Genomic DNA, 23953 nt, shown 5'->3' on the forward strand with positions numbered 1-23953 from the left:
AATAGAAAAAAAGACAAAAGTTCTGCGAAATTGAAAAGCTTTATTCAATATTCTAACTACGCTTGACTCAAGTCCTGCTGCCTTATTTACTTATCAACTGTTTATAGCTAAATTTAATAGACTTGCTGCTGCTGCTTTGATGGTTTTTAAATTGAAATTGAGTTAAGCATTTATTTATTTTTTTATCGTTTGGCGGTTTTTCTGCTTTCTTGTGTGTGTTTTGTGTTTTTTTTTTTCTTTTATTGACCATGTTGGGCACAGAGGGCGCATACCAAAATGTCAGCGATAAATATTTGAGACATTAAACTGCACTTTTGCCTTGTTGTTGTTGCTGCTGTTGTTGTTGTTGTGCTTTCTGTTGGCCCGACAACAGCAACAAGAGTCAAAAGTCAACACGTTTGACATGGTCGACATGCAGACGTTACCAATGCGAATGCAAAGTTCTGGCCAAAGATCGCAGAGGGCCGCTCGCTTGCCAGCGTCTGTGTCTGAGTCTGAGTCTGAGTCTCTCTCCATATTTGAGTTCAATAGCGTTTGCAATTTTACAGATCGTGTCGATGATCATGTCGCAATCGCAACAGGCAACAGCAACAGGCAACAGGCAACGAAACGAGACCGCACGACATGCGGCACATGCCCCAAAAGCAAAAGCAGCAGACTCCAGGGCCACACGTAGCAACAACAACAACAACAACAACAACAACAGCAACAAACAACAAACAAAAAACATAAAAAATAATTTCTAAAATATTTATTGTGCAAATGGCAATTCCCTTTTGCGATTTAGATTTAATTTAAGCTGCAGCTATCGCTCGCTTTGCTGACGAAATTGCGCACATGGCATAAATCGATGGCCATTTAATGGCCAGTTGAAGGTCAGGCCAGGTGGGTGCGAGCGCTCGTTTCGGAAGTGACCTGGACATGGACATGGACATGGACATGGACATGAGCTAAGTGCAACAACAACAGCTAGCGGGCCATCAATGTTAACGGCCGCAAATCAACTGGCCCAAATCAAACTTAATTGAGAACTAAAGTGAAAATCAAATGTTGCCTTAGGGCCAAACATTTGGTGGGTGGTGGGTGGCAATGGCAAACGCCAACGCGAACACAATTAAGCAAAGTTGTTAGGGCGCACCTTAAAGACACACACACATACACAGCTTAACAGCTTGGGGGCAAGCAACAACAATAGAAATCAAAGCGCATTGAGAATGTTTTTTTTTTTTTTCTTGTCAGCTTTAACGGCATTGCACACCCACCTGGCAAGCTGTTGGCTCACCAACATTGTCATGGAGTAAAAGAAAATGTCATTTGGAAATCTCTTTGACGCTGCACAGTTTCAGTTTCAGTTTCATTTCGACGCCCACCTATAAACTTGGCTATATAATTTATATGGCTCTACTTGCTTGCACTTTCAAACGAGCGCGTCTGGTTATTTTTTAACGATACACGATGATGCCATACACACATCAGCGGGGGGAGGTGGTGGCGTTGGGTCTGTGTGTCAGTCTGTCAGTGGGTCAGGCCAACTAGGTGGTCGTCCGGTCGGTCAGTCAGTCCGCCCACACATATTAGCCATTGAAATATTTAACTGCTCTCGCGCTAGTGAAAAGTGAAATGTAGAACTAACAAGCGTTAACTTGTGTGCTTATGTTATTTTATGATTTAGTTATCGATGCTAACCAGCATAAGAAATTTAGTCTTGTTTATTATATGTTAACTATATGTTAAGCCCATAAAGATAGTCTGCTCATAAATCGTCTCAAATGCATCAATTTCAACTCAAATCGTAAAGTAAAGATTAAAAATAAATATATTGAATATATTCATTTTGTGAGTTGTATTTGATTTCAATCGGCTAGCGTATCAACAAGCTTATGAGCAATAATATTTAAATATTTAAAAATTAAATTCGCATATATATTTTGATTCAAGTTTAAAGCTTAAAAATCCAAAATCATAAATTCACATATTATGCTGCTTATATTTTATAACAGTTTTATTTTAAGCATCTTCCCAAGAGAGTAATAATTATTTTATTTTTCCTTCACATTTAACAAGATTAAGCAATTTTTTTTTTATCAAAAGTCATAAATTCGTATGTATACAGCATTATTTAAATATATCTACAAATTATGCTCTCCATATTTTTTTTTTAGCAAGTTTGATTGTTTCTATATGAAACATTCCGCTCCACTGTACTTTGGAAATCATTCACATTCCAAATCTCAAGTATCAACTCTTTGAACTACAAACTTAAAAGGAGTTCAAACAACTTTTAGCCTTGTTAGCTAATCTAATCTAATATACCCTTATACCCCTATTTATTCATATATTTAGCACTCACCACAACCAAATCGCTGTTGCGTCCAGTGGCCACCGTAGCTCCGAGCCATTGATATGACTTGCGGTCCACAACTTCCTTCTGCGTATTGCGATTGTTGCCTAATAAAAATAAAATTGCAATTAGTGATATTTCCATGCAGGCAGACAAAACAAAGTAACACACACACTCATAATAATAAAGCTTTAATAAATAAAAAAAGAAAACTTAAATATTTTCAAAGCTGCAGCATTAGAATAATTGATATGCATAGCCCAGTGGGGAGGGCAAGTGGCTTGTCAACGGAAATGAAAAATTTACAAAAATTAAAATGTATTTTAAAGTAGTCGCAATTTGAGACAACGACGGCAATAAGAAAAGTAAGCTAATTAAATTGCTGCAAACAAGACACTCTTGGCAAATAAATGACATAATGGTCACTTCCGTTTCAGAATTCTGTTTCTGTTTTCGGCAATGATTTATTATATGTACATATGCTAAGGGTGCTAAGTGCAGACAGACATATAGTATATAGACATATGTGAATAGTCTAGGGGCGAGTGAGATGTAAGGCACATAAATTTGTGTACTTGAATTTTAAATTAAAATTGCTGTGATTCATTTAAAACTGAAACTGAAAGCTAAATGCAAATCACTTTCTTAATTTAATATTGATGAATTCATAGCTAGCCAAGCAGATTAATGATCAAATCTTTGTGATGAATCAGTGTCAATTTCTTAAAAATGCTGCTGACTAACACTCGATGTGATTTTAAATATATTACTATACTATATATTATGCTAGACCACTCATTAAAAGCGTTTTAATTTAAAAAAAAGTAAGTTCTTTATATATTTATATTAAAAAAACAAATGTATGTAAATGCTAAATTGTAAAATTATAAACAGTTCCCAGGTAGTTAGGTAATTATTTATTCACAAAATTAATATTTTCTATTTATTCCCTCACTTTATTTTATCAATTATTTTTCTAAATACAAATCATTCATTATTTAAATAATAAATTCATTCATTGGCCTAACTATTGAATAAACTTTAATACAAAATTCAAACCGTTTTAATTTGTTTCTTTGATTTCTTCTTTAATTTGATTAGCTGACATAAAGTTAAATGAATGATTTATTTAGTCAGATGACCTTGTTGAGCTAAAGCTGATAAACCAACTTAAACTTAAACTTCAATAGCATAAAATTATATATTTAAATAAATTAATATGTAAATAATAATACTTAATACTTTTATTTTTCTAGCTAGTCAGCTAGATCTACCCAACCGAAAAATTGACCCTCTAAAGTTCATTATACTGTAAGATATAGATCTGATTGAAATGTGCTAAAGCGCTGAAGGCAACTCAAAGGTGAAACATAGAGAAATGTTTAATATTTTATTTGCTTTTGGATGGACTAACTAACCTTGCAGTCGAATGAAGCATTTAACAATTCCTTTGGAACGCAAGCATTACGATAAGTATAATAACAGATTTTCAATTTACTACAAACTAGGGAGCGCACCCAGCTCGGCACTCCAAGAGCTTCTTGGTACAAGTTGAGAGCGAACATTAAAATATTTGTTTATACTTTATACCACACACACACACACACACATGAGAGATATCAGCAGCAGCGAAATGAGTCAATAACAATTTTGGAGGGCGCTGAATTTATGATTGGAGCAGCCTTAGGGCTTGGGGCACGCGTCAGCGTTTTGTGCTCAGAGGTGTTGGCAGCAGCAGCAACAGCAGCCAAAAGCAGCAGGAGTAGCAACAGCTAAATGAAGTCGCATATTTATGGCTGAATGGAGGCGCAGAGGCCTGCGTCTGCCACATTTATGAGAGCGGTAGGGAGGGGGCATGCCAATCGACTTTGCAGACAGATAACTTTGCACACACTTTGCGCTGCAATCTCAGCTGCAACATGGAAGCGTCCCGTAGTCGGAGTCATCGTCATTGTCGACGAAGCGAATAATTTTTATTTGCGCATCCGTTGCAGCAAATCGTGCAACGTAAGCGAGACTAGGGAGATGGTCACGGCTGTGGGCCCAAGTAGCTTTTGCTTTTGCTTTTCGGCGCTGGGTGGGGAGAGCCTTCGAAAATGGGCGTCTGTTTATCATTTCCGCCAGCGCATTAAGGAAGTTCATGCGCGAGAACAAATGGCAAATGTCTAAAAATAATAAAAACGCACAACAGTGTGCGCAATTTTATAAAAATTATGCGCGTTGCTTTTTTTGTTTTGTTTTTCTCTACACTTTTTTTCACTTTGCATTTAGCATGCATAAGCGGCCAGGCCAGCGGCTGCGGCTGCGGCTGCGGCTGCGGCTGCGCATGCGTGTGAGCCATAAATAACTAACTGCAGTTAACGCTCTTGTCAACTGGCGCCAACTGCAACAAGACACAATGGGGCACGGTTCGGGCTCGTCAGAGCTCTGAGCTCAGCTCAGCGCCGAGTGACAATGACAGTGACAGTTTGGCCATTGACTATATAATTTCGCAATATCATACCTTTGGAATCGAATCGCACCATCACGCAGCCATTATCATCCATGCTACATTTGAAGACGGCGCCAGCCTCCTGCACATTATCCTGAATGCTGGATGTATCGAATTTGGGCGCGCCCACAATTAAACTGCAAATGGCAATAAAAAACAAAAAACATTTTCGTTTATCGAGAATTGAGTAAGTAAGCTTAGCATAAATAATTTAAAAGCTGCAAAATATAAATATTAAAAGTAACTAACAATTATAAATATCAAAAGTACATAGTAAGTTTACGATATTCATTAATAATGCAACTCTTACGTTATGCAGTTTGACAATATTGCGTTTAATTAGAAATTTAATAATATTTTAAATTTAATTAATCAACAAAATTGATATTTGAATTCTGCGCTAAATATAATAATATAAAAAGAAAAGCTGCATTACCAAAATTAAATTGTAGCTTAACTATGCTATTGAGTATTACGATAAACAGTTTAAGCAAAAATAATTAAGAAAATACCAAAATGCATATTGAAAGTAAATTTATTTTTTTATTTATTGTATGTAACTTAGAATTGTTACTATAGTACAATAATGCTGTTTTTGTCTCTTTTATTTATCTTTTTAAATCTTTTTATATTGTTAGGGTTCGCTGGAGTTAGAGGAGGGATTTTGTAGTCTAAAATAAATATTCTACTATATTTCTTAATATTGCAAGTCTTTCGATATTCATTGATTGAATATTTAGTTATGTTGCAGATGAATTCAATTTACTGTATTCAATTTACAATATGCAGTTCAAGTTTGATCTGATCTGATAAATGTCCAATATAAATATGAAGAGTTAAAATGCTAAACAATCATTTTTACGATAAAGCAACTACTTCGATATATTTAATGACCAGCGCTTAGCACAAAATTTAATCATACGATATTTAGTCTTACAATATTAATCTCAATCGCTCAAGCGGCTTTTGCTTTCGTTTGTTTGGCCATGTCGAGGCCGCGAATACTTGGGCGTTAATTGGGAAAACAATTTACTCATGAATAAAACACTTTTGAGCAAAACATCAGTTGGATCAGTTAGCTCGAGGCGAAGAACATCAAAGCCACACTCAAAGATTGAAGTGTGTGTGAATATCCCCATTAACAGATTTCATTCACTTGAGCATTTAATTCTAAACCAAACTGTATGCGCGTTGCACGCATCTGTGCGGATTCTGTGCCTCTCTTTGGCTTTGCATCAAATTGTTGCATGTGGGCAGTGGCAGCAGCAGCAGCAGCAGCAGCAGCAGCAACTGTGGTGGCGGTTTCGTTTGCGGGCCGTTTTTAATCAATTCTCAAGTGTTTGATTTGCCGTTGCAGCGCGCTATTTATTTTCATTTTTATTATTTTCAATTTTAATGAAGGCCCATTTACCCAGCACCCTCAATCGCTGGCGGTGGCACAAGCGGCGACCCTTCTTCAATGGCATTTTCTTCGCCGCTTCCGCAATGAATGCTAATGACAGCTGTCAATGTGCATGCCATGATGTACTACTCAAACTACTACTACTACCCATTTGCAATGCTCGTAGATGTTAAAAGGGCACTAGAGAGAGAGAGAGAGAGAGAGACCTACTCCAAGCCCAATGCTTTGGTCGAGGTTAGGGTGACTACAATGGGCTACAATAGCCTTCCATGCAGTTGGGCAACCACCTTTGGGCCAGCAGCACAAAAAAAGAGTTGGAGCGTGCTAAAACAAGAGATGCTGCCATACAGGGTGCTCCATTCACTTTTGTCAGCATAGTTGAGATCATAGTTTTGTCTATTTAAATTTACATTTTGTCTAAATATATAAAGTCCATTTCAGGCAAAGCAAATTAAAAACTTTCTTCAAGTGTGGCTAAAATTTCAAGTAGAAAATTTATTTTTAATCTTAAGAAATATTTAAAAAAAATATATATATATATTATACATTGTTGATTGATATTTTAAAATTAAAATTTTTATACATGTAATTTTAATTTTAATCAATAAGTTATTAAATTTGTATTATTTTATGCATATTTATAATTTATTTTTATTTAATCAACTAAAGCAAAATACATTTTTTAATCACATGAAAATTTTAATGTGCATAGAAAAATTGTATGCAGTGTATTAAATTGTTTATTTATTTTATTGTTATTTATAAAATAAAAAACAGCGTCACAGGCATAAACTTTGTTTTAATCTTTTGTAAATAAAAGATTTCTGTACAATCTTAAAACGAATGCATCATTTTGTAAACTCGCGTCACTTATTTTCGCTTAAAATTTAAATGCAAATATGACAGCTAAATAAACAACAAAATTTAGCACACGAATTCATCAGCGCTGATTGAATTTTGAATGCATGACGCATTGCATTGAAATTGGCAAAAATTAATAAAGGCGTCGCGGCTGCATATATATAATATATATATATACATATGTACAAATTGGTTATTTAAGGGCTATACACAGTCAGTCATATGCAAATGAGCTCAGAACTTGAGAGAACTTGAATCTTGGGCGCTTAGAGATTTGTTTGTTGGAGAACCTGTTGCTGTTGTTTTTGCTTTTTGTTGTTTGCTGTTAGCGCCGCCTCATAAATTGTTATTAATTACAAGCATGTATAATATACGATGGAAATGATTCAATGGTCAAACGACATGATGTCAGCATTCGAATGCCAAATAAGAGTCAACGAGTTGAATCGATTGCGTGCTGCGGCTCCACAGCTGAACAGCTGTTCAATGTCAGAGTTCAAAATCTTTTAATTAATGCAATATTTAAGATTCTAATTATAGTACGGGAAAATGCGCGTTTGAGCTCAGTTAGCCTAAAATAATATTTGCGTTTGCAATGAGCGTTGGATTGCAATTCAAATAATAGTTTAAACTAAAGTCGACTGCAGCCAACTTTGTTATACACTTTAACAAGAAAAAAATTAATTCTTTGATATTCAATAGTTATGATTTATATTTTTTTTTTGCTTACAAGTTACTATTAGGGTCTGATACTTACAAAATTAATCTATGTTAAAAATTAAAGTAGAAGAAAATCGTAAAAAAACTATTTATAGCATATTGACATTTTTAGACTAAATATAATTCTTAAACTGCCTCAACAATTAATAGAAAAATGCACTAATCTGCTTAAAATATTTCTTATTTAAGTATGAATTTCAGGCACACAAAAATGTTTAATTTACAGTTTTATTAAAAAATATGGACAGGCATTCTTAAAGTTGGCTTTATCTTATAAATATTAGAAAATGTAATACTCTGTTTAAAATATTGCTACGCAAAATTTTCAAATTTAAATTTAGCAATAGATTAAAGATGATTGACAAAGCAAAAATTGTTAGCAAAAATTACAAAAACAAAATTACATTTGCTTTTAGTTTTCCATTGCGTATTTTTTTTTTGAAACAACGCTGGCGTAATTTTTAATTAAAGCAGCACGCGCCACAGCTGCTGCGTCTGTGTGTTTGTGCAATGAACCACAACCACACACATACAAACACACACACACATGTATGTACAATGGGCATTATGGAGCAGCATGCACAACAAATTCAATCAAAATCAATGCTGTTCAATTAAAAATGCGCAACACAATCAAAATAAATACAAATAAAATAGCAAGCAGAATAAGAATCAAGCACATGTGCTCCATAGAAGACTGAAAAACAATAAAAAGACAAACATTGCATTGTAGGCGCCAAATAACAAAGCATGTTTCACTTCAATTGTTTACTTTTATTTTCAAAAAGAAAAAAACAATAATTGAGCAATGTCTCAATTACAAATTTTGGGCACAAAGACGAAGGTCAGCAGCAAAATAAAGTCAGGCTCGGAGTAGAAATTTTCAAAACAATTTTCCGCACACATGGCAATGGGCAAGGGGCGGGGGGAAATTTTTTCAAACGAAGCCATAAGGCAAATGTAATTTAACTGGAAGCGCAGACGCAAACGCCGCCGCCGACGCAGCCGCAGAGCGAAAGGAAAATAGTTTTAAAAACAAATTAAGAATGGAAAAGAGCAAACCTTTGGCTCTGGCCACAGCGGCATGCATTGAATTTTAAATTGCCAAGGCGATCGATTGCAACAAGAACAGCGTTGCATGCAACACCCAAAACCAGCAATAAAAATAATGTTTAAAAATAAACTTACGAGCATGTAGCGATGTATGCTCTTTCCCTTCACTGCTGTATGTGTGTGTGTGTGCACCTCTGACTCTTCTGTGTGTGTGTGTGTGAGTAAGTCTGTCAAGTCAGAGGCAACAACACATGCACAACATCCGTTCCGCAGGATAGCACGAGCAACAGCAATGCCGCTTGCCCATCAAGACAATGCCTAATTCCTCTCCACGCCTCCCTCTCTCTCACTCTCGCTCTGCCTCTCTCTTTCTCTCTCTGAGTTGTGGGTGCGTGTGAAGCTGCGCATGCTTCCTGCGCCGTTACAAATGCGCCCCTGACTCTTTGACTACGACTGTCCACTCGGCTCTGTCGGCTGTCATGCAAATGCGCATGAATGAATGAATGAGTGAGCGAGTGAGTGAATGAATGCATCTACCACACGTGCACACTGAGCGCTAACTGTATGCGCATAACAAATCAGCGCACATTTATTTAAGCGCTGATCTATTTTAATGTTAATTTGTAGACACACAAGCAGTTTCAATTCTTTTGTTTTTCTATGCATACAAAAATGTTAAGATTAATATTTGAAAAAAAATTATTTATTTGCTTTTTGTTGTATATATAGAATATTTTATTTTTTAAAAAAGTGAAAGGAAAGATATATGTACATTTAAAATTATATTTATTTTATTTCAATTGCTAACTTTGTACATTTCTAACAAATTATTTACTTTTACTTTTTTGTAATTAATATATTGTTTAAATTAAATAAAAGTATTTAATATATATTTATACAAAAACATTTCGTATCTGTTACTTAGCTAAAATAATTTTAGTTATTTGAATTTTAACCACTTCTTTTCCAACTTGTTGATTTTCAAACATTTCTCAAAATCTTTTTATTTGCAACCAAATTCTTTTTATATGAATAAATAGCTGATTTTGTGCTATGCACTAACTTTTCGCAGTCACTGCTCAAGCCCTAAAAAGGGCTAAATTTAATTTAACAAAATCGCCAAGTCATTTCGAAAAATACAATAACGTATTGCACTTAGGATTGGTGAGCCCGGGCAACTGAACGAGGGGGCGCAGCGAGCGGGCGTTTCGGCGCTAAACATGTGTGCGCCTCATTTCTCAGCTCTCACGCTTCAGGGTTTTATAGTAGGGTCTAAAAGTAACTGTTCACACACGTGACGCTGAGCGCTGAGCGCTGAACGCCTCGACGGTTTGGACAATGGGAAAACGTAGCGCGCCGGCGCTGAATGTACAAACGCCTCCGGACCCTTTGTTTGTGTTTGTGTGCGGCCAGCGCGTGCGTGTGTGTGTGTTTTTCCAACACCTTTTTTACACATTGACACTTTTGCCTACAAATAACATTTAGATAGGATATGGTCGATGCAGCGGGTTGCAGCAGCAGCGCAGTCGCCTGCCCACATCCGATATTTATTTTGGTATTGATCTTTATCTTGATCGCCGCCACTCGACTCCGCAATCAAGCGGCAATTAAATGGGCACAGCCAGCAGCAGCAGCAGCCAGAGTAGCCAGCCAAGCAGCAAACTGGGCAAACTGCCAGCCAAATGCCAAAGTGTTTAGCGAGTACAGTAAATATTTGAAATCAATTACATGTCATTGTCTACTGTCTACTGTTGTCTATTGCCTGCTGCTGTTGCTGCTGTTGTTGCTGCTGCTGCTGCTAATGTTGCTGTTGTGCCCCGACTGTCTGGCACTGCCGTTTGCAATTTCATAACCACAACAAAGCGCTGAACCGACACACACACACACCACAGTGGCAGCTGTTTGTGGATACTACAAGTATTTGGCGAGTGCTTTATTAGAACACAACAAGATCTAGGGAGATCCAAACAGATATAAGGCAAGATGCAGTTGCTGTTGTGGATGTTGTAGTAGTATTAATGTTGTTGTTGTAGTGTTGTTGTAGTAATGTTGTTGTAGTAGGTTTGTTGTTGGTGTTGTTGTTGTAGGTGTTGTTGCTAGTGCTGTTGGTGTTGTTGGTATCATTGTTGTTTGTGTTGTTGTTGTTGGTGTTGTTCTTGGTGCTTTTGTTGATGTTGTTTGGTTGTTGTTGGTGTTGTCAACATCAATTGTACATCAATTCTATATCCCTCTTGATTTAATTTGCAAATCAAAAAAGCTAAGTATATGTACATCAAGCAAACATCAGTGGCTACACCAGCTGCCATATCAAATTTTGCTACTTAACAGAGAATCATTTGTACATCAAGTATACGGTCTACATCATTAGCATTACATCACGCAGCTTGCATAGAATTCCCATTGGTATCCAAGCTAAGTCAAAAATTTTGCAATCAGCGCCAAACGATTCTCAGTAGCAATTTCGCTTTCACTGACTTTTCGAAATCGAAAACATTTGTTAGCTTGTATAAATTATAAACTTTAAATAAAGATGTACTTTACTTTTTATTAGCTTGCAGCTCTTGCAGGTCTTGATGTAGTTCACTAGCCCACTTCTAATTTTGGGCTGGCAAACTGGTGCGAATCGTGCGATAAACGAGGCCAGGCTAATGAGTTGAGTGCGCAGACTGAATGAGGCACTTGCTATGCGGCAAGTCGTATAAATAAGGAAACCTGTGTGGTTGGCTCACCTGCGCACCTGTTGTCTATATCTAACGGTGTCGCATTGTTGTTGTTGCTGCCACAGCTGCTGATGATGACTTATTTGGCCAATTGGGTGAAACGGATGGCTTTGACCATCCTTGTGGCCAAAAGCACTTGATCGTAAATAGCGCACGCATAAGCGTTAACTGTGTCATCCACACACACACACACACATGCATACATACGTACATCAGTACATAAGCTGCTAGATATGTGAGTATTAATTGCCGGCAACAAACTTTTCAGGGCAAACCACATTGGCCAATGGTTTCGCCTTATTAACAATAACCACAACTAGTTACAGACAAAGCTGTGCCACCAATACACCCCCCACTCCACTAGCCACACGTAGTCTCTCTCTCAGCCTCACTGTCAACGCTCGCTTTTGTTATAGTTGTTTATGCCCATTGTAAAGCAGCAAATGGAGTCAGAGCCAGGTAATTTTAAGCTCTTAGCGCATTTAACAGCATCACACGCTCTGTACAAATGTGTGGGTGTCTATATATGCGTATACCCTCCAGTACGGCTCACTAGTTACCGCTCACCAACTTGGAAATCAATAAGTTGGTGCATTCATTACCAATCACCAATGAATTCACCAACATGCATCTGCTCTGTATCTCATTTTGCAATTCGTATGTTGAATTAGTTTGAGAACGAATTCTACAATACCCTGAGTTGGTGAGCTCGCTTTTCACCAATGAATTCACCAACATACGTCTGCTTTGTACCTCATTTTGCAATTCGTATGTTTAATTAGTTTTATTTAACAATACCTTACGTTGGTGAACTCGCTTTTCACCAATGAATTCACCAATTCATACAGTTGATTACTTAAGCTGCAATTCTACAGTGCCTAACGTTGGTGAACACGCTTTTCACCAATACTGTAGGGTACGCAACGCAAACATACAACAATGTGTTAATTATTAAGTAGACAAGCTAACAAAAAAATAAAAACAGTCTCCGAAACAATTAACAGCAACAATATTTACAGCCAACAGTCGTAGCTAAAATATGTGCAACCATAACAATATCTTAATTGCTTTGCTGGGAGCGCATTAAGACTCACTCTATATGTATATGGAGATTGTATGCCGTAAATACAAAGTTCAACTCAAATATTGCTTAATCATCAAGCTACTTAGAGCTCTGTAAAGTCTGTAAAGATTGAGAAGACTTGAGAATGCAGCTGAACTTTTCCATGAAATTTAATTTTGGAGTAAGAATTCAGCAATATTAGAGTAGAATTTCAATGTTTGTTTGAATTAGCGAATTTATAAATATTTTTTGAAAAATATTACGAAACTAAAAGAAAAAAAAAGATTAAGAATTAAATGTTAAGCACATAAAATAATGCAGCATAGAAGAAGATGTGAAGTTTACTTTGCTGGTGCGCATACTGGCAAGTGCAAGTGTGAAATCTTCTGAATATCTAAGGCAATGTTTATTTGTCGTTTTTTTTTTTTTCAGTCTGTCTATAGAGCACAACCTGAGACAGAGCAGGCAACACTATATAACAAACAGACAAGGCAGCATGTCTATATGTCTTTTAGTTGAAAGCTTGAAGGCCTGTGCACACACACACACAGACACGCACACATATGCACAAACGTAAATGTGCTTTTGTCAGCGCTTGCGTTTGTGCACTGTGATCTCTGTTTATCTCCCATTTGTTTATTGAATAGTAAACCTTTTAACGCTGCATTTAAATAGTGCAACCGTGTAGATGTATTTGTGTAGCTGTGTGTGTGTGTGTGTGAGTCTGTTGCTCTGTTATGCCAGAGATTGAATTTTATGACTCAGCTGCACGTTTTAGTCTTAACAATCGAAAAAAAAAGCAGAACTTATCGTAATAAGTAATTGGTTATAATTATATTTAAAATATTTAATAAATCTGTATACGCTTTTAGCTTTAATCAGCACAACTTCACGTACTTAAGCGTTGATAATTTTGTAACTTAAAGAAAAAATCCATTGTCTGGTTTATCAGTTGGCACTATACACATACATGCATGCATGTGTGTGTGTGTAAGCATTTTTCTCAGCCTAGTCTATCACTATCTTTGGCTTGCAATCGCAGCAGCAGCAGCACAGCCTCTCGAACTTCTTTCTTTGCGGCAAGTGAACGTGCGAACAGTTAAAATTGTCTGCAGCCCACCCCAGCCCAGCCCTCTCTACCTCTCTCTCTCTCTCTCCCTCTCTCTGTCAATGAAGCAACGCTTGATTAACACGCTTAGCGAAGCTCTGCGCCTAGCATTCATAGCATTCACCTTTGACGAACTCGCAAAGTTCAATAGGCTATCGGTCTATGCGAATAGTACTATAGTCTATGCATGTGAGAAATAGCCCAACATACTACAACATGATCGAGCTGATCTGCTAGACAGACAGTGTACATAGCGAGAAATAGTTAAATTATCTTATAATTAAAAGTAATTGCATATTTACATACAGCCAAAATTATATTTCATTATTATTTATAAACTGTGACATTTACAAAAACAACAATTCATTTGTTATGTTCGCTATTGAAAATATGCGCAGATTGCGTGATTATAATTTTTTCCAAATAATTTTTTATTACTAACAAAAATTCCATGCAACATATTTTGTTCTAAGTTAAAATTGCTTAGTGTGCTAAATTCCAAGTAAATTAGCAAAAGATTGAGATGAAATAATTCAACTTATTGTAACATAATCGACATGGACATATTTTCTCTAAAGTTTTATTATTGTAATTAATTTTAATAAATAATTAAATTTGCCATAAAGCTAAAGCATTAAGCTTATATTAAACATTTTTATTTGAAAATTATGCAAATGTTAATTATTGTCATTCTCTATAATTTTTTATAATTATTACAACATATTTTTAAACATATTGTAAGTAAAGCAAGAGCAGAGAGTTTGAAATTAAAAATGATTGCTTAAATAATATTTTTGCTAAGCTATAAAATGTGGTTTTTCTCAGTGCACTTATACAAGGAAGTGGAGAGCTTAAGCAACATGCGCTATACCCATTCCCAACCCAATCCCAATTCCCATCCATACATTTATCAAGGGTCAGCGCAGCATTTGGATAATTATGTGTTGCGGTTCAAAGCTAAATTGGAACACACAGCTTCCCTCGCTATACTATATATAGTAGTGTTATCTATATGCTGAATATAGTGCAATAGGACACGCTGTCGACCATAAATTTTTATTGGGGCCTGCAGGCCTTTGCACCTCCCCGAGCTCTGATTGAAATTAATGGCATTTGGGCGTTCTGCGCTGTTGACATAAGACACCAAAAAAAAAAACTGATAGGATGCTCTATTTAAGATCAAAAGCAACGACTAGGGGAAAAGCTTTGGGCGAAGACAAACTCTTTGATATTTTAAAGTTACAATAAAATATGATTCACATAAAATTAAGATAAAATACTTGACAGCATTATTCAAGAGCACTGCGGGAGCTCTCCCACTGATAATAGGAAAGAAAAAAATAAATACATAACGCAGCTTGGCGCTTATCACAAAACGCGTGCGAGACGCTGCAGATTTCGCTGCAACCGGAAAATGCAGACAAACAGTCAAAAAGAAAAAATTTAAGTATCAGAGCATGGAGCGAGGGGCGAGGAGTAGCTAAAGATATGCAGTTTATGAACTGATTGTAGCTGCTGCGTCTGCGCACTTCATTACTATATATATAACATATGCATGTGTGTGTGTGTGTGTTTGTCTATATATGCATATGTCACTGTCACTTCTGAGAGGCATTTCCATATTTGGTGTGTCAGAAGGTCGTACGCTCAATTTACATTTAGAAATATGTTCAGTAAATTGTTTAGGCTGCGCACGTTCGAGTTTTTTGTAGTCAAAATAAACATATTTATGTTATAATAATTTTAACTATTGAAAGCTGCAGTTATATACAAAGCAGTAACTATTGTGCAGTTCTAGATAAAGATATATGTATAAAGCAACTCGAATAAGAGAAACCAAAAATATTCAAGTTCTTAGCTTATTATTTTAAGCTGCTTGAAAATAAATCAAGTTATCAAGTTACATTTCTAGGGCAATTCGTCCCAAGGGAACTCAAATTCGCTATCGAACAAATTTTCGTGTTCGAAAAGTCGAACACTCAACTTCACTTAACGTTTTCAGTACAAAATTCAATTTCACTTCGAGCTTAATACTTCGAAATTAATTATAAACATTAACAATAATTCTTGCGAAATATTTTTATAGCTTAGCTTATCGAATTCAAAATATATATAAATATATATATTATCATATGCTAAAAGTCAACTATATTATTAAGTATCTGTATCATAAATGTACGAAAAGTGAGACAATGCCCAATGGAATAGGCACCTTATAGCTAAAGAAAATTTTTTCGAAATCGTGAGAATAATAATTTTTTAACTTGTCTGGCTGAGCACTTCAATCAACGCTTGGTATGCTTTAGCGAAGTAACACTGTGTGCTTATTTCCAAGTTGTCACCCACATAATGAAAAAAAACTTGGCCAACCCGTACTGAAAGCCAAACAAATTATGACATATTTATGCTAATTTATGCTTTCAAATGTACATACATATGTATATAAACTTTTAGCTGCTAATGTAAACTTAGAACTGGGCATATCAAGTGCATTCGCTGGAGCAGTTGTACTTACGAGGTAAAGCTGGGATTGTTGTTGCGGGCCTTGTGTATCGCTATGCTGAAGCCAAACATGGAGTTGGGGGTATGCCGGTGTCGAACATAGCTGGGCAGATCGATGTTGTAGGCGTTCGCATCTCGGCTGCATTGCAGACTCATCATCATGAGCAGCAGCAGCAGCGCGTAACTACTACGACTGCTGATCATGATGCGGCTCTTTGGCTTCTCTTCGGCTTCGTTGGTTTTGTCAAATTGTTGTTATCTTTCGTTTTTATGAGTCGTTTGCACAGAGCTTTTCTTATTGTTATGATTTTGAGGCACTTTATTGCATTTTTGCTCTGTTCTTTTTGTTGTTGTATTGTCGATCGGCGTCGCTGCTTCTCGAGCATTACCTCGGCATAGGTCGATGAATGTTTGCGCTTGAGGTGACGCATTAGGTTCTCCGAATGTCTGCCGGCCATATCAAAGTAGCAAATTTTGCACGTGCTTTTGCGTGTTTCATCATTGTAAATGAAATGATTGTTAATATTTCTTTTATGATCTCAAGTCTGCGCTTGCGGCAACCTTGGCCGATATGAAACACACAAAAACAAAAATTGGAAAAAAAAAATACTTTAACGCAGCGAAATTAAAAAGCGTCAATGGCAAGAACAACGACGAACACACACAATTTAGAAAAAATCAAGTTTTATCTGTTGATTTTTGTAGCAACACATTCGTTTTTTTGGCATTTTGTTGTTTGTCGCTGTTTTTCATGTCTTGTTTATTTATGTGCTTAGCTTTAAAATTCTTGGCTGTCCAAAGAGCAAGAGAGCGAGCGCTGCTCATCGCTCTCAGCGGCTGCTGCTGCTGCTGACGTAACAGCTAGACAGAGAGACAGACAGAGAAGGCGAACAGGTTGGCGAAATCAAATGACAATATTAGCAGTGCCCTTTAGCCAATGCACAAACCACAGTCACAGTCACAGCCACAGCCACTACAACAAAATTGCATTAATATGTAAATACGCATGTGTGTGTGTGTGTGTGTGTGTAGGCGTTGGCGTTGGTGTTAAGAAACTAAATTTGTTTTAAATTGGCATGAATACGTATGTGGGCGCCAAATGAAACTCATTGATGTTTGCTATTCATTGAGAGCCGCAGTTTTTTATTTCTAACATATAAAGTTTTGTGCTGAATACGCCATATGGTCAACGATCAAGCGATCAAGCGCACATATATACATATACATATATGTATGTATGTGTTCATTTAATATGCTGCACAGCATGCTTTTGAAAAATACCGTTAGGCGGCGAATAAATTGCAACAACTTTCGTTGGTAAATGTTTTTTGTTTTGGTTTAGCAAAAGTGCACAAACTTTGCTATAGACAAATTTAGTTGTACATATGTATATATATATATGTGTGTATATACATATGTGATACACAGAGTCAATATTAAAAGTGATCGCCAAGTCTAAAAATAAATGCTTTCGTGAGAGAGAACGTGCGAGAGTTGAGCACAAAACTGAGGGCCAGATGTTAGAACACCGCGCTGATCCCAAAAGATACGGATGCGTCAAGATACATATAGAAAACACACACACACACACACATGTGCACACGCGATGTGTGCGTAGGTAAATATATATCTATATATACATATATATCTGGTAGATGCTGCATTAGTCAGCGCGACTATTTTAAAACTTAAGCAGCTTCTGCAATCAAATTATTGGGCATACAGAAATTAGTCAAACAGCTGAGCCAACAAGCTCATATAGCGCATATATTGTAGATCAAAAATCAATACACATGTCTGCCCATATATGTATATGTATATGCATATGTATGTGTGAAGGTTAATGCTCGGCACTTGAAAAATAGTTTCAATTAAAAAGTAAAACTTTTTGCATTACGTCAAAAAAAAACAACAGAAAAAAAATCGAACGCGCCGCATGCGCCGTGTCGCGTTTTTCTTATTTATAAATGAACTTTTTTCGAAAATGATTTTGAAGCGAAACGCGACAGTGGCAGGTAAGAAAACAATTTACACTGAGGCAGCCGCAAAGAACACAAAAAAAAAACCTTAGCTAACATGGCCAATTGTACACACACACACACATATTCGTATAGACGGACGGACAGACAGCATACATATCTATTAGATATGTCTCAATGTATCTCTGTATCTTTTGGCCTACGCTCACGCAAACTCAAGGCACACCACAGCAGCTTCGCCTACTCAATCAACAGAGGCAAGAGGCAAGCAAGAGCGCAAGCGAGAGCGAGAGCGAGATCGAGACCAAGTCAAAAAGATCGTAAAGCTTTGCGCTCGTGCTTAAAGGCAAAGAGCCAAAAGTTTTTTTTTTTATTAACTCACTAACAGATTGGCCGATTTTTTGTTTTTTTTTTTGCGCGCGCGCTCTTCTGCTCTCTTTCGCTCCCTCTCCGTTTTTTGATGTTTTCTATGTTTGTTTGTGTGTGGGTTGGCCGCCCCAACAAATATTTTTTGAATGTAATTTACGTTAGCAAAAGATTTGTTTTAAGGAAACACACAGAAGAAATATATCTGTTGATGTGTCATTTTGTATAAAATATGCATATACATATGTATAGTTTAATATTAATACTATGGAGAGCAAAACGCCCACACGAGAACTAAATGAGCTCAGGTGGTCTGCTTAGGCAAAAGTTGTTAGCAATGTTCAATTTGTCGTAGATGATTAACTACTATATGTATGTTTAAAGTTCAAACTTTGCATGTCTTTTATACAAAACAAACATTTGTTAACAACTATTGCGCATACGCAGCGTTGTATGCATAAAATTATCACAACAATTAACGCCAACTTTTTGCTTTGCATTTGAAGTCAGATGAGATCATATTATTCAAAAATGGTTTTAAATAAAAGCAATAAGTAAATTCTCTCAAGTTGTGTTTGTTTACAACAGCAGTAATATTTAAATTATTTGCACACATCTGTTGCATTTCATGTCACGGCGTGGCTTTCAATAAATAAGTTCATTTGTATGCAATTTTAGTATTTGTTATAACAATTGAACTGCATTGAGCGCAATTGTTATTAATGTAATAATTGTAGTGTCATTCAATTGACATCAGTTTTAATAGTTTAACACTTGCACTTACACACACGCACACAAAAAAATATTAAAACTTGCAATTAGGCACTATTAAATTCGCATTTAGTTTTGGCAGTTTCCAAAAAAAAAAAAAATTTTGCTTTTGAGCTTTTTATTTCTTTACAATTGTCGCCTCATTTTAGAAAATAAATTGAAATCCACTTCAATGTATTTGTTTTTTGTAAAACTTGTAATTTACCGTTTTATTGAATTTAAAACTGTTTGTTTACATCAGAAATTCAAAAAAAAATTATTGTTTATACGACACACGCACGTAAGGCACACGTACGATACCTTTGCCGCCAACTTTGGAAGTGACGAGCTGAACTGCATTAACAGCGCCGTTGGCAGCACTGGCCATGCAAGCAGTCTAGGTATCGATTGAACTATCGAGTTGCCAAAGTTGGCAGCCCCAAAATAACGATAGTTTTAGTGTGAAATATTTGAATGCTGTAATAGTCATGTTCAATAAAGCGAAACAAAGAGTTTATTTTGTTTATCAAAAATGTTATATATGTGCTAAATTCTTAAGTTAATATTTTGTCTTTAACAAAGTAAATAAAAATTATGAAGACACATTATAATAGTGTACCTCAAAAATAATTAAAATATTTATTTTTTACATTTTTCATTGTTTTGTATTACTTATAATTCTAACTTATATATTTGAATTCTTAAAACTTAAAATACACATATGATTTTGTTTACGATACATCGATGACTATCAAGGGCTTGTAAAAATATCGATGGATGCACTTTCCGATAGTTCTTTTAGTTATCGTAACCTATGAACTTCTGGCAGCATTGCTGCCCACACAAATATTGCAATTGCAGTGCAGCAGTGAAGACAAAAGGTTCATAAAATATTTATTTACCAACAAATAAGCTTTCAAGTATTAATTATACATAAAAAAATTTGCAAGTTTGCACAGCGTAGGAAGTAAAACATAAGTAAAGTATTAGAAATGGACAAAGTAAACAACGAAATGAATTTAATCCGCAAACAAGTTGTAAATCCAGGCAACAAATATATTGAGCTCAAGCCAGGCACTAGGGTAAGGCAACAGTTGTGCAGTATAAAATCAGGCCAAGGCCACTGCAAGATCCGGGGCTGCAAAAACCGCAACTAACACACTTATGCGATTCCAGGTAAAGTTTCATTTTCAAACACGACGGGCCAATGACGTACGTGTGATTGACGATAGTCGAGTAATGGACAAGCCCATGGAGCTCGTCCTGGGCAAAAAATTTAAGCTCGAGGTGTGGGAGGCAATTGTGCAGAAAATGTCTCTCAACGAGGTGGCCAAATTTACTGTGCACAAATCTGTAAGGAAATTTTTAATGATGAAAAACTAAGATATAAAGTAAATAATAATATTATATTAATAAATAAATATAATTTTTTCAGCTTTGCTCTCAGTATCCTTTTATATCCAAGACTCTGCGCGATATAGGAAAAAAATCGGAGGAGCGTCGCCACTGCTGTGGAATGACTTTACAAAATGAAGGCATTGGATATGCTGACTTGGACGAACTTTTGCAAAAGCCTGGGGACCTCGAGTTTACACTTGAGCTTTTCTCCATTGAGCTACCCGAGGAATATGAGAAAGAGCGCTGGCAAATGTCCGATGATGAAAAAATGATTGCTACTCATACGCTTCGCGAACGCGGTAATCGTCACTACAAGGACCAGGAGTATACCGAAGCAGAGACCTGCTATCGCGAAGCTGTAGGCATGGTAGAGCAGCTAATGCTGAAGGAGAAGCCGCATGATGCAGAATGGATCGAGCTGGCAAGCATTAAGGTACCGTTGTTGCTCAACTTTGCCCAGTGTCGTCTTATTGCTGGCGACTTCTATGCTGTCATCGAGCACTGCAACGAGGTGTTGAATTTAGAGCCACGCAATGTTAAGGCATTGTTCCGTCGCGCTAAGGCCCACGCTGGCGCCTGGAATCCTGCCCAGGCACGTCGTGATTTTCTTGATGCTTTAGCCTTGGACACCACTCTCAAGGCGACTGTCACTCGCGAATTGAAATCTATTGAGGAGCAGCAGCATGAACGCAACGTGCAGGACCGCATTCATATGCAGAAGCTCTTCTAGAATATAAGTTGTGCCAATGTTCTGCTCGTGCTATTGGTCTATTGGAGTAGTTATGGGGATCGTTAACAGTTAGCCAACTCGTTTCTTATTTGGTTAAAGGGCAGCATTTTCTTTATAGTTACCGATCTCTGCTCCAAAGGCTTCATCGTCATTTGCCTCTTCCTCAATCAGATGCTCTGCTGCTGGGCTCTCTATCGCACAGCGTGCGATGCTTATCGACGATATAAACGAAAGGCTCGCCGTCGCAATCGCCGACAGCGAGCAGCACGCAGACAATGGCGTCCAAGAATCTAAATATAATGGAAATTATATTATAAATGTATGTAATATTATATAGATGTTTGTTGAACGCTTGATATACGCAAATGAATTCCAACAAAAAGCTGCCCTTTTGGAGCGAATTCAAATGCAATAGTTTTAACTATTATTAAATTAAATTAAAGAAATTTAATTTTAAGATGGACACAGCACAGTTAACACTCGCTAAACAAAACCAAGCGCTTACTGTAGTTATGTCTACAGTACTATCAAGTGCTTGCTGCAAGTCTATCAGCTGAATCTTCTGGTTAATTATGCCAAAAAGAATATAGTATAAATGTGTAGAACTTAGGGCAAAGCCCCATAAATATATTGATATCTATATATGTATATGTATGTATTTATTGTATGTATGTAACTAAATATGAATTTACAATTATATATAATATATATATATATATATGTGTATATGTGCTTAGTTGTGTAAGCTCTTTATAAATGTTAAATGTGTAATAAACTTTTCGCTGTTGTGCAATAACTCCCTCCAATTTGTAAACTTGCATTCATTTTGGATAAGATTGGTCTGACCGACCAACTGCTTCTAACTAAAGTTGATTAGAACTGTTCATAGGGAGTGATTACAGAAATTCGTGGTCAACATCGCATGCGACCAACTTTTCACCCACCGCAGACTTTGCCCTATAACGTAGACAACATTTTTTTAAATTATTTTCATTCCGGAATTGAGTTTTATATATTAACAGTGATATTTTTCTTGCATAAATTAATTATTTAAATTGAATTACAATTTTGACGCGCTTAATTCATATGCTCTGCTGTTAAACATTTATTTACAGACATTACATTTATAATTGGATTTTTAAGTTCCGACTGGAATATATGTATGTAGACTATAATTTCAGAGATCAGGCAGCAATAAATCTCAATATAGTTGGCTTAGAAACAATGTCAACATGTTAAAGGAGTAAATATAATAAATATATACATGCATATACATGAGCATGTATTGTTAATATATACACAATAAATATGCTTAATAATAGTATTAAAAATAACGGATTTGTTTTAGAGGCGCCACAGGCGATTGCTGTTGCCACCAGCGGCACCCTCGGCTTCGCCGCGCAGCTTATTATCATCGGTGCGCCAAACAAATGGCTCTAAACGATCATCATCGTCCAGGAAATTGTTAATAGCCTCCAGGCTGGCAATGTTCTCATGCAGCAGCGCGTTGCAGCGACTGAGCTGCTGCGAGACGGCACGGATTTTGGCAAAGTGCTCTGCATACGAGGCATATGTCTTCTGCATGTCCACAAAGCTGGCAAAGAGCGTGGTAATGGAGTTGCTAACCACCTTGGTGCGCTCCACTAGATGATTCTGTTCGTTGGCCACATGGCTGGCGCAAATATTCAGGTGTGTTTGCATGCGTCCGCATATGTTGAGTAAGTGCTGTGACTGCAGGCGCTCCAAGATCTCCACATCGCGTGTGTACGTTGCCGAGCTAATGGATTCGCGCAACACTGGCAAGAACTGTGGTATATTACGCAAACGTGTTAGGTCCGGATCAATGTCATCCAGAGCATCACGTGCACCGGGCTTAACAATGACAATGTTGTGGCTGGAAGCTGTTGACTGTGGGCGCTTTGGCTTAATGCTGCTGGTTATGCCACTGGGATGTGATTTGCGTGCTGCAGCGCGACTGGCGCTGCTCTGCTGGAGCATGTGTGAAGGTCGACTGCGTATCTTGGGCGAATCGCCAATGGGGCGGTCCGTGTAGGATACGTAAGGCAAGTCCGAGCATACGCTCAGTGGTGGCGAGGGCGGACGACTTAGCTCCGAGCTTGTGGGCGATGCAGTCTCTGAAATAATCTGCTTGCTGGCAATCACAATGCTCGCTGGCATGTTCCCTGTGCCAGCTACAAACTGACCAGGACTCACTCCTGACGCACCAACACCAACTTGTTGTCTCTGTTGCACACGTCGTTTATTGGTGGCCGCTGCAGCGGCTGCTGCCAGTGCCATGGCGCTGCCATCGCTTATGGCATTAGCACCGATTCCAGCCTCTCGCCTCTCGAAGATCTCATGGCCATCGGCCTCCACACGCTGCTGCGAGTGCTCCGCTCCCATTTCTGTCTTATTGATTTTCTGTGCCCAGTGCCCACTGACAAAACAAACAAAAAACAACAGCGATAA

General features: G+C 37.1%; 3 protein-coding genes across 4 annotated transcripts in view; 1 reads left to right on the forward strand and 2 right to left on the reverse strand.

Moving 5' to 3' along the window:
• LOC108606370 (integrin alpha-PS2) overlaps window positions 1–16732 on the reverse strand; it is a 29673-nt gene extending 12941 nt beyond the window's left edge. The window contains exons 1-3 of one of the 2 annotated variants that reach the window (XM_017996419.2): window positions 16275–16732; window positions 4845–4969; window positions 2351–2448 (exon numbers count right to left, since the gene is read on the reverse strand). In XM_017996419.2, the coding sequence (XP_017851908.1) occupies window positions 2351–2448; window positions 4845–4969; window positions 16275–16465 (414 nt within the window). In that variant the 5' untranslated portion in view covers window positions 16466–16732. The remainder of the gene's footprint in view (window positions 1–2350; window positions 2449–4844; window positions 4970–16274) is intronic. The other variant, XM_017996420.2, reaches the window with a different exon arrangement.
• Window positions 16733–20189: 3457 nt separating this feature from the next.
• LOC108605785 (AH receptor-interacting protein) lies at window positions 20190–22116 on the forward strand. Its single transcript, XM_017995588.1, has 3 exons — window positions 20190–20438; window positions 20533–20709; window positions 20792–22116. Exons 1-3 carry the CDS (start codon window positions 20349–20351, stop codon window positions 21482–21484), a joined length of 960 nt encoding a protein of 319 aa, XP_017851077.1. The 5' UTR covers window positions 20190–20348; the 3' UTR covers window positions 21485–22116.
• A 412-nt stretch (window positions 22117–22528) lies between these two features.
• LOC108605915 (BLOC-1-related complex subunit 5) lies at window positions 22529–23952 on the reverse strand. The gene has a single exon (XM_017995731.1). It carries the CDS (start codon window positions 23885–23887, stop codon window positions 22829–22831), a length of 1059 nt encoding a protein of 352 aa, XP_017851220.1. The 5' UTR covers window positions 23888–23952; the 3' UTR covers window positions 22529–22828.
• Window position 23953: the final 1 nt, after the last annotated feature.

Source organism: Drosophila busckii, chromosome X (genome assembly GCF_011750605.1).
Source record: "Drosophila busckii strain San Diego stock center, stock number 13000-0081.31 chromosome X, ASM1175060v1, whole genome shotgun sequence".
Classification (NCBI taxonomy): domain Eukaryota; kingdom Metazoa; phylum Arthropoda; class Insecta; order Diptera; family Drosophilidae; genus Drosophila; species Drosophila busckii.